This window comes from Macaca fascicularis, chromosome 2, assembly GCF_037993035.2.
Source record: "Macaca fascicularis isolate 582-1 chromosome 2, T2T-MFA8v1.1".
In the NCBI taxonomy this organism is placed as follows: Eukaryota; Metazoa; Chordata; class Mammalia; order Primates; family Cercopithecidae; genus Macaca; species Macaca fascicularis.
The window spans coordinates 161,717,819-161,737,776 of NC_088376.1; the positions used below are offsets into that span (position 1 = coordinate 161,717,819).

Consider the following 19,958-nt stretch of genomic DNA (forward strand, 5'->3'; position numbering starts at 1 on the left):
ATCACAACAGAAATTAGAAAATAGTTTGAACTGAAAGTATAATAAAAATATTTACTAACAAAACTTGTGAAGGGCAGCAAAAGTTGTTTTTAAAAGGAAATTGATAGCATAAAACACATATATTATAAGGAAGAGAGACTGAGAATCAATTATTTAATGATCCATCCCAATAACTTAGAAAAAAGGCCAGGCCTGGTGGCTTATGCCTGTAATCCCAGCACTTTGGGAGGCCGAGGCAGGCAGATCACTTGAGGCCAGTTCTAGACGAGCCTGCCCAACATGGCAAAACCCTGTTTCTACTGAAAATACAAAATCTGGCTGGGCGTCTTGATGCACACCTGCAATCCCAGCTACTCAGGTGGCGTAAGAATCACTTGAACCCTGGAGGTAGAGGTTGCCATGAGCCGAGATTGCGCCTTTGCACTCCTGCTGACAGAGCTAGACCCTGTCTAGAGAAAAAAAAGTAAAATAATGCAACAGAAAGCTTGATAAAATAATAAAAACAGAGCAAAAAATGGAAGAGGAAAGTCACTATCCAGACATTTAAAAGTTCTACAAATGAATAAGAAAAACACAACCCACTATATCAATGGACAAAAAAACAGGCTTTTGAAACAGGGTATTGGCTGGGCATGGTGGCTCACACCTGTAATCCCAGCAGTTTGGGAGGCTGAGGTGGGCGGATCATGAGGTCAGGAGATTGAGACCATCCTGGCTAATACGGTGAAAACCCGTCTCTACTAAAAATACAAAAAAATTAGCCAGGTGTGGTGGTGGGTGCCTGTAGTCCCAGCTACTCGGGAAGCTGAGGCAGGAGAATGGCATGAACCCAGGAGGCGGAGCTTGTAGTGAGTGGGCAACAGAGCGAGACTCTGTTTCTAACAACAACAACAACAACAACAACCACCACCACCACCAGGGTATCCACGTGGTTCATACACGTGAAGTGATGCTCAGTCTCACTGGTTATCAGGGAACTGTAAATTACTTCTTCAAAGAAATACTGGCCAGGCGCAGTGGCTCATGCCTGTAATCCCAGCACTTTGGGAGCCTGAAGTGGGAGGATCATGAGGTCAGTTCGAGACCAGCCTGGCCAACACAGTGAAACACTGTCTCTACTAAACATACAAAAATTAGCTGGGTGTGGTAGTACGCACCTGTAGTCCCAGCTACTCGGGCGGCTGAGGCAGGAGAATCGCTTGAACCTGGGAGGCAGAGGTTGCAGTGAGCTGAGACAGGTCCATTGTACTCTAGCCTGGGTGACAGAGCAAGACCCTGTCTAAAAAAAAAGAAATACTACCACGTACCCTCTATAACTGCTAACATATTCTAAAGATTGACAATACCGAGTGGTGACAAGATTATGGAACAATAGAAAACACAGATTGTGGAGGTGTTACCTTGGAAAACAATGTGGGATTATCTAAATTGAAGATAATCTGTGACTCAATCTGTGGCTCAGTAATTTTATTCTTAGGTATATATCCTAAAGAAATGTATGCATGTGTGTACCAAAGGACATAACCATAAATATTGTTAGCAACACTAATTATTAATGCATTTTTTATCTTTTAATATTCTTTTCATTTTTTTTTAATAGTCAGGCAGATTTAGCCAGTTCTCTGTCTAATGCTGTGCAGATTGTTGGCATGAGTGCTACCCTTCCTAATTTGGAGCTTGTGGCTTCCTGGTTGAATGCTGAACACTACCATACCGACTTTCGCCCTGTACCGCTTTTGGAGTCAGTAAAAGTTGGAAATTCCATATATGACTCTTCAATGAAACTTGTGAGGGAATTTGAACCTATGCTACAAGTGAAGGTAAATAAATATGTTTACATCACTACTATTAGTATCTGTGTGTTTGATTTCATTTTCTAGCAAATTAACAATTTCTGAATGATGTAATTGGGAGTTACATATACATTAGGATTAATATTAAGCTAATTGGTTTCCTCTTAAAGAATTGGTGGTGAGCTGGGGGTGGTGGCTGACGCCTGTAAATCCCAACACGTTGGGAGGCCCAGGCAGGTGGATCACTTGAGGTCAGGAGTTTAAGACCATCCTGGCCAACATGGTGAAACCCTGTCGCTACTAAAAATACAAAAATTAGCTGGGCGTGGTGGTGGGTGCCTGTAATCCCAGCTGCTTGGGAGGCTGAGGCAGGAGAATTGCTTGAACATGGTAGGTAGAGGCTGCAGTGAGCCGAGATCATGCCACTACACTCCAGCCTGGGCAACAGAGTGAGACTCTGTCCCTGCCAAAAAAAAAATATTGGTGGTGATGGTAAGAGAGGAAATGTAGTTGTACCTTTAATTTAAATAATTGTTTCCTAATATATAATATAAACATTAAAAAAAATAACTGATCTTGTGGCTTTTTCTTTTTACTGGGAAAATATTTTCTTATGGTTTAGTTTACACTGTTAGTATGGAAGATTAACTTTGTTGTTAAATGGTAGGTATAATATATAGTAGAGTGAAAAGAATATTATTTTTGTAGTCTGATAGATCTACCTCTGATACTTAATAGAGATACTTGATATGGCTGAGATAGTAGTTGAATCACAAAACCTATCTGAATCTCATATCTTCACCTATTAAATAGGATATTATAATCTTTATCTTGAATATTGTAAGAATTAAATATGATTTAAAAAAATTGTCTGGCATCTAGAAAGTGCTTGATAAATAAGTACCCTCCCATACTCCCAAATACACTTTAATCCTGAGGTTAAAGAACTGACTCATGTACATTGGTGGAGTGAGGCATCTGCTGTTTTTATGCAGAGTTGTCCTTCTGAGTACTAACATAGCTAAGCGTCATTTTAGAATTGGGAATAGGACTAAATTTATGTGTTTCACTAACTATCTAGGTACGCATTTGTAACTTCTGCATGCTTGGTGTGGAATCTTTGCTCTGTGCCCCATATTTCACCTGGCTATGCCTTGGTTACTTCAATACATTTATGTGTGAACACATTCATTTGCTTTCCTGTTAATTTTTTTTCTTCTTTTACCATGTCTGTGCCTCTACCCTTTTGAACCACCTATACTTCTTACCTGGATTATTGAAATATTTCCTAATTGTTCTCTCTGCTTCTGACCTTGTCTCTTTCAGTCTATGCTTACATCAGGAGCTCGTGATCTATTTAAAATGAACATCAGATCATGTTATCCTTCTTCTCGGAAACTTGCAGTGGCTTTGTTTCATTTAGAATAAAAGCCAGGGTCTTCATAGTAGTCTGTAAGGTCCTACATGATCTATACCCCCCGCCCCTCTTAGTGCTCTGGCTCTATCTACTATGTTCCCTCTCACTTCCTTCACACTAGCCTCTCCTGTTTTTTAATATACCATGAATTTCCCACCTCAGGTTCTCTTTTTCTAGAATGCCTTCCCCTTAGGGGCATCAGTGTGATCAGTGTGGTTTACTCTTTCACCTTTGGACTTTTACTCAAATGTCACTGTCTTAGACCTTCCCTGGCCAACTTATCTAAATTATAATGTTCTCCCTCAAATGGTCTCTATTTCTTTTCCCTTAGCACTTTTCAAAACCAAACATATTATGTGTTTTTTGTTTTTGTTTTTTTTTTTGAGATGGAGTTTTGCTCTTGTTGCTCAGGCTGGAGTGCAATGGCGTGATCTCAGCTCACCGCAACCTCCGCCTCCCAGGTTCAAGCGATTCTTCTGCCTCAGTCTCCCTACTAGTTGGGATTACAGGCATGCGCCACCACGCCCAGCTAATTTTGTATTTTCAGTAGAGACGGGGCTTCTCCATGTAGGTCAGGCTGGTGTCGAGCTCCCCACCTCAGGCCTCAGCCTCCCAAAGTGCTGGGATTACAGGAGTGAGCCACTGTGCCCAGCCCCTTATGTGTTTTACTTACCTCGTTTTTGTTATTATCTATCTCTTCCTACTGGAGTAGAAACGTTATGAGGGTAGAGCTTTTTTTCTGCTTTGTTCGCAGCTCCATCCCCAGTACCTAGAACAATATTTGACATATAGTAAATATTCGTTTAATGAGTGAATAAATGGATGCATTAATCTAGTTTTTTTTTTTTTTTTTTTTTTTTTTGTTGTTTTTTTTTGTTGTTTTTTTTTTTTTTTGAGACGGAGTCTCGCTCTGTCGCCCAGGCTGGAGTGCAGTGGCCGGATCTCAGCTCACTGCAAGTTCCGCCTCCTGGGTTCACGCCATTCTCCTGCCTCAGCCTCCCGAGTAGCTGGGACTACAGGCGCCCGCCACCTCGCCCGGCTAGTTTTTTGTATTTTTTTTAGTAGAGACGGGGTTTCACCGTGTTAGCCAGGATGGTCTCGATCTCCTGACCTTGTGATCCGCCCGTCTCGGCCTCCCATAGTGCTGGGATTACAGGCTTGAGCCACCGCGCCCGGCCTAATCTAGTTTTTAATACATACATTGAGATACTTCCAGTATGGAGAACTTGCAGGGCCACCACAGGGTATTCACATGTGCCCTTTTGTTTGCTTGAAATGTGTTACCTTTCATTGAGATAATGTTTCCCCACCTTCACATCTCAGCTAAATTGCTTTCTCAGGACAATTTTTCTTTCAGATCTTTCTGTCAAATATGAGACCTCAAAACACTAAAACTCTCTTTTAATGGTATATATTATTATTGTATTTCATATTTATTTTGTACAGATGCTCTTAGACTTATGATGGGGTTATATCCTGATAAACTCATTGTAAGTTGAAAATGCATTTAATGCATTTAACCCACTGAATATCATAGCTTAGCCTAGCCTACCTTAAATGTTCTCCAGAACATTTACATTAGCCTGTAGTTGGGCAAAATCATCTAGCACAAAGCCTGTTTTATAATAAAGTCTTTAATATTTTATAATTTAATGAATACTGTGCTGAGAGTGAAAAATAGAAGAGTTGTATGGGCACCCAAAGTATGGTTTCTATTGAATGCATACTGCTTTTGCACCATTGTAAAATAAAAAAAATCGTAAAGTCCAACCATTTGAAGTTGGGGACATCTGTATTTTAATGTGTCTCTTGGTGAGACTATAAACCCCTTGACTATTAGGATCTTGACTTTCTTTTTACTCAATATTGTATTCCCATTGCCTGAGGTTGGAGCTCAATAAATATTAGTTGAATGAATAGTAAGTATTTCTTTCACCTTTCATCATTAGGAGTTTATTTTTTCTTCTTTTTTTTCCTTTCTTTTGTTATTGACTTTGTAACTGATTTTTATTATGCCTTCAAGAAGAAAAAGCTTCCCCAGAAAGGAAAATGAGTGCTTTTAAACTGATGTGAGAATCTTTTGAAAGTACCACTAAAGTGGTTATTTATCTTTCTTTTTTAGGGAGATGAGGACCATGTTGTTAGTTTATGTTATGAGACGATTCGTGATAACCATTCAGTATTACTTTTTTGTCCATCAAAGGCATGGTGTGAGAAGCTGGCAGATATCATTGCTCGAGAGTTTTATAATCTACATCATCAAACTGAGGGTGAGTTATGGATGGAAAGGAAAGCCTTCATGCTTAGTACATTTGCTTGAAAGTAACAGTAGTGATTATATTAGCAAAAACATGGCTTTTGTTAATCATTGCCACTGCCTGCCCACTAGGTGGTACCCTTTTTACCAAACTGTGCTTTTGTGATTCTAGTCATATTCCGTCCCTAGTATAGACTATGTATACACACACATGCTTAGACTAATCAGCTTTAGATTTTTAGAATACTGGGTATATGCTACAGTTCTTTATCAGGGATCCATGGGTTTTAAGAGTTTGATCTTCAGAGCCCCTAAATTGGATGCAAAACTTCACATGTAGACATTTCTTTGGGGAAAATAACCATATCTTCTTTATATTTCCAAAGGAAAGTGTAACTCTGAAAAAAATCATACACAGATGCATATATATGTATAAGTTGACCTTTGAACGACATGGGTTTGAATTGTGTGCGTTCATTTATATGTGGATTTTTGTCAATACATAATATATTAGAAAATGTTTTGGCGATATGTGTTAATTTGAAGAAACTGACAAGCTGTGTAGCCTAGAAACATGAAAACATTAAAGAACAAAAAGAAAAAGATATGTCATGTAGCCTAAAACATATGTAGATACTAGTCTATTTTATCACATACTACCTTAAAATATACACAAATCGATTATTTATTTATTTATTTATTATTTTTTGAGACAGAGTCTCGTACCTGTCGCTTAGGCTGAAATGCAATGGCACGATCTCGGCTCACTGCAACCTCTGCCTCCTGGGTTCAAGTGATTCTCCCATCTCAGCCTCCCCGGTAGCTGGAATTACAGGCACCTGCCATCATGCCCTGCTAATTTTTGTAGAGACAGGGTTTCACCATGTTAGCCAGGATGGTCTTGCACTCCTGATCTCAAGTGATCCACCTGCCTCGGCCTCCCAAAGTGCTGGGTTTACAGGCATAAGCCACTGTGCCCGGCCCAAATCTTTTATTAAAAATTAAAATTTCTGCCAGGCATGGTGGCTCACACCTGTAATCCCAGCACTTTGAGAGGCTGAGGAGGGTGGATCACCTGAGGTCAGGAGTTCGAGACCAGCCTGGCTAACATAGTGAAACCCCGTTTCTACTAAAAATACAAAAAATTAGCTGGGTGTGGTGGTGCACACCTGTAATCCCAGCTACTCAGGAGGCTGAGGTGGGAGAATCACTTGAACCCAGGAGGCGGAAGTTGCAGTGAGCCGAGATCGCGCCATTGCACTCCAGCATGGGCAACAAGAGCGAAACTCCATCTCAAAAAAAAAAAAAAAAAATTAAAATTTCCAGCCCAGCCCACATGGTGAAACCCCATCTCTACTAAATACAAAAATTAGCTGGGTGTGATGGTGGGCACCTGTAATCCTAGCTACATGGGAGGCTGAGGCAGGAGAATCACTTGAACCTGGGAGGTGGAGGTTACAGTAAGCCAAGATCACGCTGCTTTACTCTAGCCTGGATGACAGAGTGAGCCCCTCTCTCGAATAAATAAATAAATAAATAAATAAATATTTATCAAAACTTATGCACATAGACACAGACGCCATTCACAGTCAAGAAGAGTGTAAACAAATGTAAAGAGGCAGTGTTAAATCATAACTGCATAAAATTAACCGTAATATATACTGTACTACTGTACTAATTTTATAGCCACCTCCTGCTGCTGTTGCAGTAAGCTCATGTATTGTGAGTATCCACTTAAAATATGTGACGCTTATCATCTTCATATGAGCAGTTTGTGTCTCTCATAATTTGCATATTGCAGTAAAAAGTAATTTATCATGTTTCTCATGTACTTTTCATCATATTTAGTGCAGTACTGTAAACCTTGAATAATACCATGGGACCAATCTGAAGTGCCACTAGTGATGCCGGAAGTGTTCCCAAGAAGCAGAGAAAAGTTGTGGCATTCTATGAAAAAATTGAATTGCTTGCTATGTACCATAAATTGAGGTCTGCAGATGCATTTATTATTTTAAGATAAATGAATTGAGCTCAAGTACTATTGTAAAAAAAGAAGGAAATTTATGAAGCTATTGCTGCAGCTTTGCACATTTTGTGAAATACTTTGTCATCTGATTTTGAAAATGCAGTTTTATGTGGCTGCAGGATCACTATATGAAAGGCACACCTGCCGGGTGAGGTGGCTTACGTCGATAATCCCAGCACTTTGGAAGGCCAAGGCAGGAGGATCACTTGTGTCCAGGAGTTCAAGACCAGCATGGGCTACATAGTGAGACCTTATCTCTACAAAAGTTAAAAAGTTAGGCCGGGCACGGTGGTTCACGCCTGTAATCCCAGCACTTTGCGAGGATGAAGTGGGCGGATCACCTGAGGTCAGGAGTTTGAGACCAGCCTGGACAACATAGTGAAACCCCATCTCCACTAAAAAATATAAAAATTAGCCAGGCGTGGTGGTGCATCCCTATAGTCCCAGCCACTTGGGAGGCTGAGGCAGGAGAATTGCTTGAACCTGGGAGGAAGAGGTTGCAGTGAGCCGAGATCATGCCAGTGCACTCCAGCCTGGGCGACAGAGCGAGACTCCATCTCAAAAAAAAAAAAAAAGAAAAAAGTAGCCAGGTGTGGTGGTGTTTGCCTATAGATCCAGCTACTTGAGAGGCTGAGGTGGGAGGATTGTTTGAACCTGGGAGGTAAAGGGTGCAGTCAGCCATGATCATGCCATTGTGCTCAGCTCAGTCTGGGTGGCAGAGTGAGACCCTGTCGCCACAGATGCACACACACACACACATGCACACGTGCATGCGCGCACACACACACACACACACACACAAAAGAAACGCATACCTATAGACTACTATGATTTGGGAAAAAGTGAAATCCATATGGCAACTTAAAGCAAAGGGATCTAAAGCTGGAGAATTTAATGCCAGCAAAAGATGGTTGGATAGTTTTAGAGGTTTATATGTGGATTTTTTTCAATACATAATGGAAAATTTTTTGGTGATTTGTATTAATTTGAAAAAGTATCAAGATAACAGGAGATGCAAGACCAAGAGGCTGCAGATGAGTTCCAAGATACCATTAAGGAAATTATTGCAGAGAAAGGATATCTGCCTGAACAGATTTTTAATGCAGATGAAAATGCCCTATTCTGGGTGGGGGGGGGGGAAATGCCACAAAGAACCCATTTATCAGTAAGGAAGAGAAGAAAGCACCAGGATTTAAAACAGGAAGGGACAGGCTAACTCTTGTTTTGTGCAAATGCAGTTGGGTTTATGATCAGGACTACTCATGTCTATAAAACAGCTAATCCCCAAGCCTTAGAGGGAATAGATAAACACTGGTTGCCAGTCTTTTGGTTGTACAAGAAGGACTGGAGAGTGAGAACCCTTTCTCTGGATTGGTTTCATTGATGCTTTGTCTCTGAAGTCAGGAAATACATTGCCAGTAAAGGACTGCCTTTTAACTTTCTTTTGATATTGAACAATGCCCCGGGCCATCCAGAACCTCTTGAGTTCAACAGTTAAGGCATCAAAGTGATCTACTTACCCCCAAACACAGCATCTCTAATTTAGTCTCTAGATCAAGGGGTCATGAGGACGTTTAAAGCTCATTATGCACGGTACTCTACGGAAAGGACTGTCAACATTATGGAAGAGAACCCCGATAGAACATTGTGAAAGTCTTGAAGGATTATTTCATTGAAGATGCCATTGTTGTTATAGGGAAAGCTGTGAAAGCCAGCATGCCCAAAATGATAAATTCCTGCTGGAGAAAACTGTCCACATATTGCACATGACTTCACATAGGATTTATGACAGAGCCAATGAATGAAATCATGAAAGAGATTGTGAAAATGGCAAAAAAAATGGTGGAGGTAAATGGTTTCAAGATAAGGATCTTGGAGAAATTTAAGAGCTAGTAGACACCATACCAGAGGAATTAACAGAAGATGACTTGAATAAAATGAGTGCTTCCAAACAAGTGCCAGATGATGAGTAAGAAGACAGAAGAAGCAGTGCCAGAAAACAAGTTAACATTAGACAGTTTGGCAGAAGGATTCCAATTATACAAGACTGCTTCTGACTTTTTTTATGGCACAGACCCTCCTATGATATAGGCACTGAAACGACAGCAAATGGCGAAAGGATTGGTACCGTATATAAACATTTTTAGATAATAAAAAAGCAAAAACAGGCAGAAATTACGATGTATTTACGTAAAGTTACACCAAGTGTGCCTGCCTCTACTGCCACCACTTCTGCCTCTGCCACCCCTGAGACAGCAAGACGAACCCCTCCTCTTTCTCCTTCTTCAGCCTACTCAAGGTAAAGATGATGAAGATGAAGACCTTTATGATGATTTATTACTGAATAGTAAAGGTATTTTCTCTTTCTTGTTTTCTTTTTTTGTTGTTGTTGTTGTTTTCTGAGACGGGGTCTCGCTCAGTCGCCCAGGCTGGAGTGCAGTGGCGCGATCTCGGCTCACTGCAAGCTTCGCCTCCCGGGTTCACGCCATTCTCCTGCCTCAGCCTCCCGAGTAGCTGGAACTACAGGCGCCCACCGCCACACCCAGATAATTTTTTGTATTTTTAGTAGAGAGGGGTTTCACCGTGTTAGCCAGGATGGTCTCTATCTCCTGACCTTGTGATCCGCCTGCCTCGGCCTCCCAAAGTGCTGGGATTACAGGCGTGAGTCACCGCCTATTAGTAGTTAAGTTTTGGAGAAGTCCAGTTGTGTGCAGATTTTTGACTGGGGGTTTCTTTGTTTCTAACTCCTGTGTTGTTTAACAGTCAACTTGTGTGTGTGTGTGTGTGTATTTATACACATATATACACACACACGTATATACAAATCTATTTTAAAAGCTTTGAGGTATTATTTATAAGAAAATGTACCAATTTTGTATATATATGATAAATTTTAACAAATGTATACATCTGTTTAACCATACTATATTCAACACCTAGAACATTTTCATTACCCTAAAATATTCTTTTTTCTTTTGCTGTCTCTTCCCTCTATCCCAGACTTAGGCAACTGTTGATCTCTGCTTGCTATCACTTTAGATTACTTGTGCTTTTCTAAAAATTTCACGTAAATGAAGTCATACAGTATGTATGTGTCTTTTGTATCTAGCTTCTTTCACTCAGCCTGGTGTGGTTGATGTTCACCCAGGTTGTTAATTTATCCGTTTGTTTCTTTTTTGTTGCCAAATGGTGATCTAGTATATACCAATGGCTATAATCATTAGTATATATTTTTACTGATTCTAGAGTGAACACTGTTGCCTCACTATTTTTACTAGTCTGTGGTGCTTTGGAGTCCAAGATAAATATAAGGAAGACAGGGACCAGTTCTAGTCACAGAATATTAGATATTTTATTTATTAATTACTTATACCAGTGGCATCATGAAGATAAGTGATGAAAAAAGCCTAGCTCTAACAAGTAAACTTTGCTTGAAGTTTATATTGGCTAGGCTGTTGTCTAACAGTGTATTATCTCTTCCAGTTTCCCCTTTATTGGTACTTTCTATACCAGGTTAGCTTATTTCCTTACATTTTACCATGGCCATTTATAATCCTTAATAACCAGAATCATCATCATTTTCTTTTCTCGAGATTTTGTCATCTTGGTTTGCAGCAGTGGTTCCCAAATGCTAGTGCTTGGACTGGAGCCTGGTCTATGATGAGATTTTTATCAGAAAAATAAAGACAAGGCAGCATATTATTTATAAAGCTGCAGTTTACATTCTGAAATTATTCCTAGTCAGTTTTTAATGTTAAATGTCTCCTTTGAAATAAAAATATTGATAGATAAGGTTTTAAAAAATTAATTGCCCTCAGCAAAATAAAACATTGGCAACTTTCTGTGAGTTCTTAAAATTTTAAGAAAAGTTTTCCTAAAAATTTAAGAATGTATGAAATATAAGATATATATTTAAATATATATATTTTTTATTATTTTCAAGTGACACATAATAATTCTAGAACATACATTTATTTTCTTTTTCTTTTTTTTTTGAGACAGGATCTTGCTCTGTTGTCCAGGATGGAATGCAGTGGCATGATCTCAGCTCACTGTAATCTCTACCTCATGGGCTCAAGTGATCCTCCCACTTTAGCCTCCCAAGTAGCTGGGGCTATAGGTGCATGCCACCATGCCTGGCTAATTTTTTTGTATTTTTTTTTAGAGATGGGATTTTGCCACATTTCCCAGGCTGGTCTCAAATTCCTGGATTCAAGTGGTCTGCCCACTTTGGCCTCCCAAAGTTCTGGGATTACAGGTGTCAGCCACCATGCCCAGGCATATAATTACTTTTTATGAAAAGTTTTGCAAGTTCAAAAATCCAAAAGTCTGGACAATTTTTAAAGACAACATATAAGTACGTAAAGCTTTTACTGCATATAAGAAAGTTAAGGCTGGGTGGTGGCTCATGCCTGTAATCTCAGCACTTTTGGAAGCCAAGGTGGGAGAATTGCTTAAGCCCAGAAGTTTGAGACCAGCCTGGGCAACATAGGGAGACCCTATCTCTACAACTGAAAAAAAAAAAAATACTGGCTGGGCATAGTGGCACATGTGTATGGTCCTAACTAACCAGGAGACTGAGGTGGGAGGATTGCTTGAGCCCAGGAGGTTGAGGCTGCCGTGAGCAGTGATTGTGCCACTGTACTCCAGCCTGGGTGACAGAGTGAGACCCTGTCTCAAAAAAACATTAAGCTCTTACTGGGGGAGAAGACAAAAAAACAGAGGATGGTATGTAATTAACTACCAGATTAATGCCAAAGAGACAAGAATAATTTAACAGAGAAGTAGGCTTTTTTTGTGATAGGATTGGTGAAACCCTCTGATGCTGCTACTGCTGGTTGGTGGTACACACCTTGAGCAAGGGTTTTGATTTTGGGGCTTTGAGTGGTAATCAGTATCTGTAATACTCTACTTCCCCAGCAGGTTCCTTTGATCCCCTCCTGTGGGCCTGGTCTTACCCTTATACAGTTTCCTAAACTTTGGCGCACATTGGAATTGCCTGGGGAGATTTAAAAATTCTTCATGTCCAGGTCACACCCCACGCCAGTTATATAACAATGTCCAGGATTAAGAATCAGGCATCAGTATTCTTAAAAGATTTCCAGGGGATTGTAGTATGCAGCAGTTTCAGAACCACTCCTCTGCTATTTAGTTCTATTATGATTTAGACAGATACCACTTAAAGAAGCTGGAGCTAGAAGCAAATGGTGTTGGTAATTTTTTTGTGACAGGATTGGTGAAACCCTCTGAATGCCCACCAGTAAATCTAGAACAAAAAGAACTCCTGGAAGTGATGGATCAGTTAAGACGTTTGCCTTCAGGACTGGACTCTGTATTACAGAAAACTGTACCATGGGGAGTAGCATTTCATCATGCAGGTATTTCATATTTATAATCTGCTATTAAGAAACCTCCAAAATTCCTCGTACTGTCTTAACTTTTATATTTGTGTAAATTTATTTCTTGTTAAACACACTTAATATCCTTAGATTTCTTTTTAAGAAATTGTATGGGCTGGGCGTGGTGGCTCACTCCTGTAATCCCAGCACTTTGGGAGGCCAAAGCAAGTGGATCACCTGAGGTCAGGAGTTCAAGACCAGCCTGGCCAACATGGCGAAACCCCATCTCTACTAAAAATACAAAAATCAGCTGGCGCTGTGGCACGCACCTGTAATTCCAGCTTCTTGGGAGGCTGAGGCTGGCAGAATTGCTTGAACCCAGGAGGTGGAAGGTTACAGTGAGCCGAGATCGTGCCACTGTATTCCAACCTGGGTGACAGAGCGAAATTGTGTGATAGATTAAACAAGAGTAAAACAAATATGTTTCAATTTACTTATTTGTATATAGTAGTCTCCCCTTGTTCACTGAAGCTGTGTTCCAAGACCCCCAGTGGATATCTGAAACCATGCATAGTACCAGCCCCACATATATGATGTTTTTTCATAGCATGTTAAAACTTTTAAATGCATTTGAAATGTGTGTGTGTGTGTGAGGGGGTATATATATTTATATATATGGTATATAGTAGTCTTTCTTTGTAGAGAATATGTTCCAAGATCCTCAGTGGATGCCTGAAACCACAGATAGTACCAAACCCTCTATATACTATGTTCTTTCCTATATAGTGACAGTATATAGTGCAGGTAGTGTATATAGCATGGATACACTGAATAAAGGGATAATTCATGTCCTGGGTGGTAGGGCATGCAATGTAAAACTTATGAGTTTCTTATTTCTGGAATTTTCCTCTTTATATTTTTGACTTTGGGAAACTAAAACTGTGGAAAGCAATACCACAGATGGGGGAAACTACTATATATACACACACACAAAATTTACATTGTATGTAATTTATGATGCATACTAAAAAAGTGAACACCTGTGTACCCACCACTTAGTTTTAAAATTAGAACCCCAGACCTTTAAATTTTTAAATAAAATTGAAAATGAGCCAGATAAGTATATATTCTATACGCTGTTTTTCATTTACTCATGTTTTTATTCATCACGTATTTATGTCAGAAGTATATCTGACCAATGTGATGCATAGGCCCTGAAGATATCTTGATGAATAAGGCATATCACTATCCACAAGGAGTTTATTATCTGGAACAGTGATTAGCAAGTTATAGTCTGCTGGTCAAGTCTAGCCTACCATCTGTTTTTGTAAATAAAGTTTTATTGGAACACAGTCATGCCCATTTGTTCTGTTGCTGCTTTCATGTCACAGTGGCAGGGTCGAATAGTTACAGCAGAGACCTGCTATTCCACAGGAACAGGAAAAGTTTGTGGACCCCTGGTCTAGAAAATAAGATAGAGGTATACTAGGGGCAGCAGATTCTACTCTTTTTTTGTTATTGTTGTTTTGTGAGACTGAGTCTCGCTCTATTGCCCAGGCTGGAGTGCAATGATGTGATCTCGGCTCATTGCAAACTCTGCCTCCCAGGTTCAGGTGATTCTCCTGCCTCAGCCTCCTGACTATCTGGGATTACAGGTGCCCATGACCATACACAGCTAATTTTTGTATTTTTAGTAGAGGTGGGGTTTCACCATGTTGGCCAGGCTGGTCTCCAACTCCTGACCTCAAGCGATCCACCTGCCTCAGCCTCCCAAAGTCCTGGAATTACAGGCATGAGCCACTGCACCCGGCCAGATTATACTGTTAAAGAGGTAGACTGTGATGACTCCTTTGTCAGCAGTCATAACAATAGTTTCAAATATCTTTAGAGGCTTGAAGCAGATTCAAATCCATTTGTAAGTGGTCACGTATAATATTTTCATTATATATCAATAAATATATAAAAACATCCTTTTTTTAGGTCTTACTTTAGAAGAGAGAGATATTATTGAAGGAGCCTTCCGTCAAGGTCTCATTCGGGTCTTGGCGGCGACTTCTACTCTTTCTTCTGGGGTGAATTTACCTGCACGTCGTGTGATTATTCGAACCCCTATTTTTGGTGGTCGACCTTTAGATATTCTTACTTATAAGCAGATGGCTGGTCGTGCTGGCAGGAAAGGAGTGGACACAGTAGGTAAGTGAGTTTGAATTTAATTGTAGCAGCATTGCTGAAGGACAGTGTCTACTTGAAATTTGACTAGTGCCTGGCAACCTGTTTCTCATCATGCTATATTTCTTTATTATCCAGTGCACTCATATCATCATTTTGGATTCACTTAATATTTATAGTGAGTAAGAGTTATAATTTTCATATATATATATCATCAACTGTTGATTTTCTACAAATGTTGAATTAAGGTTTTCTTTTGTATTGTATACCATAAAATGATTTAGTATTATGTAAATCAAGATGACTTATTATTACTTAGCTGGAATATGATTTTTAATTTCTAAGTATAGTTACTCTTTAGCACTAATTAATTTTCACAGACGTTAGTTCAACTTAGGTGACTGGTCTCAGAAATCAGACAAGGATGGTGGGATGCACCTTCACACTTCGGGAATAGGAACTTGACATCCCATCTTTTTTCTTGAAATCGGTGCTGGCTCTGAAAAAACACCTTTTCATTTTCTTACCTTGTACCAGCAAGTTGTGATTTTTTTTTTTTTTTTTTTTTACCAGCAATCCAAACAAAAGTTTTGTCTTAAGCAGTGAGGAAGAGGTTTGTTTGAATTAAATGTCAAAGCGGCAGCAAACTTTATTTCTAATGTGCTGTATCGTTATATGTGTAACTAAATCATTATCAGCCATCTAACATTAAAGAACCTTGGGAGGAACATTCCCTGCCACTTTCCACTCTAGGACATAATTGTTATCTTTCTACCCTAGGACATAATTGATTCCAATATTTTATTAGATATGTCAAAAAAAAAAAAAAACACACAGGCAAACAGTTCTGTGGCTACTGAAGAGAAATCAGGAAATCCAGGAGAATACAGAAAGTGGATAGGAAATGGATATTCTAGGCCGAGGAACCTGCGTAGTACACTGAGGAAGTAACTTTTAGAATAAACTGACTTGTCACATGAAGTCCCCAAATATGTCAGTTCTCATTATTCATGGATTCCATATTTGAATTTTCCACCTTAACAGAATTTATTCAGAATCCCGAAATAATACCTCTGGGGCTTTTGCAGACGTATGCAGATCTGCGAAAAATTTGAATCTTTCCAAAAACACTTTCCCTGCTGCGGTTGAACAAGCCAAAGCTCTGCATTCTTGTTTCAGCTCTTATACTGTGAGCAAGCTTCTTTTTAATGGGCTAGTTAGTGCCACATTTTTCACATTTTTGTGCTTTTAGTGGGTGATTTTGCTGTTTAACATGACCCGCAAGCAAAGTACTGAAATGCTATCTAATGTTCCCTAGTGCATTAAGGCTGTGATGTGCCTTATGGAGAAAATATGTGATCAGTTTTCTGTAGGCATGAATTACAATGCTGTTTGCTGGAGCTCAATGTAAACAACTGTATACATTAAATAAGATATCTTTAAACAGAAACATGCATAAAACAAGGTTTTGTATTGATTAAGTGATGAAAACGTTTTTACTAGAGGCTTGCAGGAACCTAATCATCCATCTTCCTTGGCAGCAAGTGTTCAGTATTCTGTGTTCGTGGCAAGTTTATAGAACATGACTACCACAAATACTAAAAATTGACCATAATTTATCGGTAACTGGATTAGTTAGAATATAAATTCACTGCTGTAACAAAAACCAATACAATAGGTGTTTAACAAGATAGACATTAATTTCTTTCTCATATAACAGTAAAATTGTATTCTAGGCCTTATATGACGTAACTGTAATTTAGGCCTTATATGACGGCTATAGTGTGTCGGGGACCTAGTCTTCTATTTTGTTTTAACATTTTCAGCAATATAGTTTCTATCCTTGGTATAAGATGGCTAGTCTCGTCTCTCTCATCACATCTGCATTTCAGCCATCAGGAAGGGGAGATAAGGAAGCAAAGAGGCCACTGCTCAGAAGTTGCATATAGTATTTCTCTTCACGTACAGTGGGCCAGAACTTTCACATGGCTACATTCCCCAACTTTCACATGGTTGCATTTCACATGGTTATATTCCCCAAGAGAGGCTGAGAAATATAATCTTTAGCTTGGGTGGCCATGTGCTCAACTAATACTTAAGAAGATGTGAATGGCTATTGGAACAGCTTTCAGTCTCAGCCCCAATAATAAATGACTCATTTACAATCCCTGAAGGGCATTGGTCTGCCTTTCTTTTAAGCCCTGAAAATTTTGATGATTAAAAAAAAAAACAACAACTTCCAATTTGTTGGATTTTTCCTACAGCTGACATCAGATAAGTTTATCCTGTTTCTCTCTTACTTTACCTACAAAATATGCAGATTATATGTATATGCTTAGAAAGAGTTGGGGGAAGAGAGTGAGATTCTTCCTTCCCATTCCTATTTGCCTACCTCTGCCCATCCTCAATTCTCAGTGGACTCAGACCTCTGGGGAATGGAGTATAAGTCCATTTTACACAGATAATCTTCTCTCAGGGACAGAGGGTCTCTTAGTTAATGTAGAAGATAAGGAGAAATAAGAAATAAGATGAGTTCTTATTTGCCTTGTTATATTCTTAGCTTGTATATATTATGGGAAAGAACAATTGGAAGGTTAGTGCCCTGGGATAATTATCAAGCCTTAAATCAGATAACATTCAAACAGAACTAAAATATACGTAATAAGTTCATTTCTGAGGTCTTAAAGACTTCCAAGCTTTTGACCTTGCCTATCATTGTATTTCAGGATGTCATATGACTTGCTCATAACTTCAAGCTAATCAAGAATATAGGAATATAGTGTTTTATATTCACTATGGAGATTTAAATACTTGGTCATGCTTTTTGTATCATGTAGCATCATTGGAAATTCTGTGCATTTTATAAGTGATATTCCTGGATAGCACATGGTGTTTTATTTAAATGACACTTCAGTCTTTCCATAGATGACTTAGAATCTTCCAGCTTAGGAAGATAGTGCTTTGTGCCAAAATAGCAATTTGCAGGTTCAGCAGTCAGTAATAAATTATTTGATTCTAAATAATTTCGACTTCCCTCTTGTGATGTGGATGAGTCCTCCCCAGACAGGTGGTTGCAGGAACCTGTACATATATACTGATGTTCATCTGGACATTTCATAAACCTTGCCCATTCAGAAAAAGCGCAGTTTGTTTTGTTGAAGAATCAAAGCCGCAAAAGACCTTTAAACAGGCCAAAGTGGCTTGTGTATCTTGCCTAGTTGATTGTTTTCTTTCTTAAGCTGAGCTGTTTTGTAGCCATTGCAAAAGCCAGGTGTTATATTCATGTGATTTTTAAAAATTGGATATTGACAAATTATAACTGTGTATATTTATGAGGCACACAGTGATGCTATCTGTATACAATGCAAAATTATGGAATTAAGCCAATTAACATATCACCCCCAAATACTTATCATTTATTCTTCCTGTCTAACTGAAACGTTGTACTCTTTGACCATCTTCTCATCCCTCCAACTCCCTAATCTCTCTCTCTCCTGCTTGATTTAAGCCTGCTGCTAAAGCTTTCATTGCATTTTTCAGTTCAGTCATTGTATTCTTCATCTCTAAGATTTCTCTTTCTTTTTTATTGTTTCTATTTCTTTGTCAAACTTCTTGTTTTGTTTGTATATTGTTTTCCAAATTTTATTTGATTTTTTTTATCCATATATCTTTGTAGTTCGCTGGACTTTCTTAGGAGAATTATTCTGGATTCTTTCTCATTTCACAGATCTTCATTTCTTTAGGGTTCATTGTTGGAACTTTGTTAGTTTCTTTTGAAGGTATCTTGGCTTCCTGGTTCTTTGTAATCTGTGTTCTTGTGTTGGTATCTGCACATTTGAGGAGACAGCTATCTCTGGCTTTTATAGGTGTTCTTTGACAGGGATAGAACTTCAGTTGTCTAGCCTTTGATTCTGAATAGGCCAACTGATAGCAGCCCTGAGCAGACAAAGCTTGCTTTTGGCTTCTCTAGATAGTTGGGCTGCTGCCTTTGCTCTGAGTTTGGGTGGGACTGCTGGCTGGGTTCTGCTATCAGGTGAACCCACTAGCTGAGCTCTACAGTCAGGCAGAGTTGCTCGTTTGGCATTGCAGTCACCTCTTGGCTGGGCCCCAGAGTGTATTCCTTGGCCAGGTGGTACCCCTATTTGAGATCTGCACTTGGATAGTGTTGCAGGCTGGGCCCCGAGGTTAGGTGGAGTTGCTATTCTGGACCAGTGGACCAGCTGCTATGCTCAGTGGAAATGCATGATTGAGCATGGTGGCTCATGCCTGTATCCCAGTGACTTGGGAGGCTGAGATGGGAGGATCACTTGAGCCCAGGAGTTTGAGGCTTCAGTGAGTTATGATCATGCCACTGCACTCCAGTGTGAGCGACAGAGATCCCCCCTCTAAAAATAAAATAAAATAAGTGCATATCTGAGGTTTGCCTCCCTGCCTAGGTGGGGACTCGGAATGGGCTTTGAGACTGAACTGAGGGCTGTTTAAACTTCCACCCGTATGGCAGAACTAGTCCCTGCACTTTGCAAAAATACACTATGATAGGCATCTTCCACCTGGGGCAGGTCCTTGAGGCTGAGCTGAGCACTGTTTAAAACCCCAGGTTTGGCAGAACTAGCCCCTGCTCCTTTCCAAAATGCACTGTGATGGTCATCTCCCTTCCTGGGCAGGGTCTTCATGAGGTTTGACGCTGGGCCTAGAGGCTGACCATCTAAAGATTCAAGCCAGGTAGAATTTCCTACCACATCTGGAAGTGATCAGTTTGGCTTTGTGGTGGGCTACACTGTTAGCTGGTACCTCTGATTGGCACCACCACTGGCAGGTACACAGAGCTACCACCAAGATCTGCATGCCGGTTGCCATGAGCTCTGCCTCCTTGCTTTGCTTCTGCCTGACCCCAGGTGATCTAGCTGTGCTGTTACCCAGCATGTTCTCTGTGAGGTGAGAATAGAGTTGGCTTCTT

The 19,958-nt window shown here is 39.8% G+C and overlaps 1 protein-coding gene across 16 annotated transcripts in view; it reads left to right on the forward strand.

The window, feature by feature from the left end:
* POLQ (DNA polymerase theta) overlaps positions 1–19,958 on the forward strand; it is a 105,596-nt gene that overhangs the window by 11,165 nt on the left and 74,473 nt on the right. For 12 of the 16 annotated variants that reach the window (XR_012431665.1, XR_012431667.1, XR_012431666.1 and 9 more), the window contains 4 exons: positions 1,601–1,820; positions 5,333–5,480; positions 12,725–12,871; positions 14,813–15,025. Coding sequence is in view for 11 of the 16 variants with exons in the window: in XM_005548035.4 (XP_005548092.2) it covers positions 1,601–1,820; positions 5,333–5,480; positions 12,725–12,871; positions 14,813–15,025 (728 nt within the window). In the remaining 5 variants the exon portion in view is untranslated. Of the gene's footprint in view, positions 1–1,600; positions 1,821–5,332; positions 5,481–12,724; positions 12,872–14,812; positions 15,026–19,958 lie in introns of those variants that run through there. The other 4 variants (XM_065539161.2, XM_065539163.2, XM_074033372.1 and 1 more) reach the window with 4 other exon arrangements.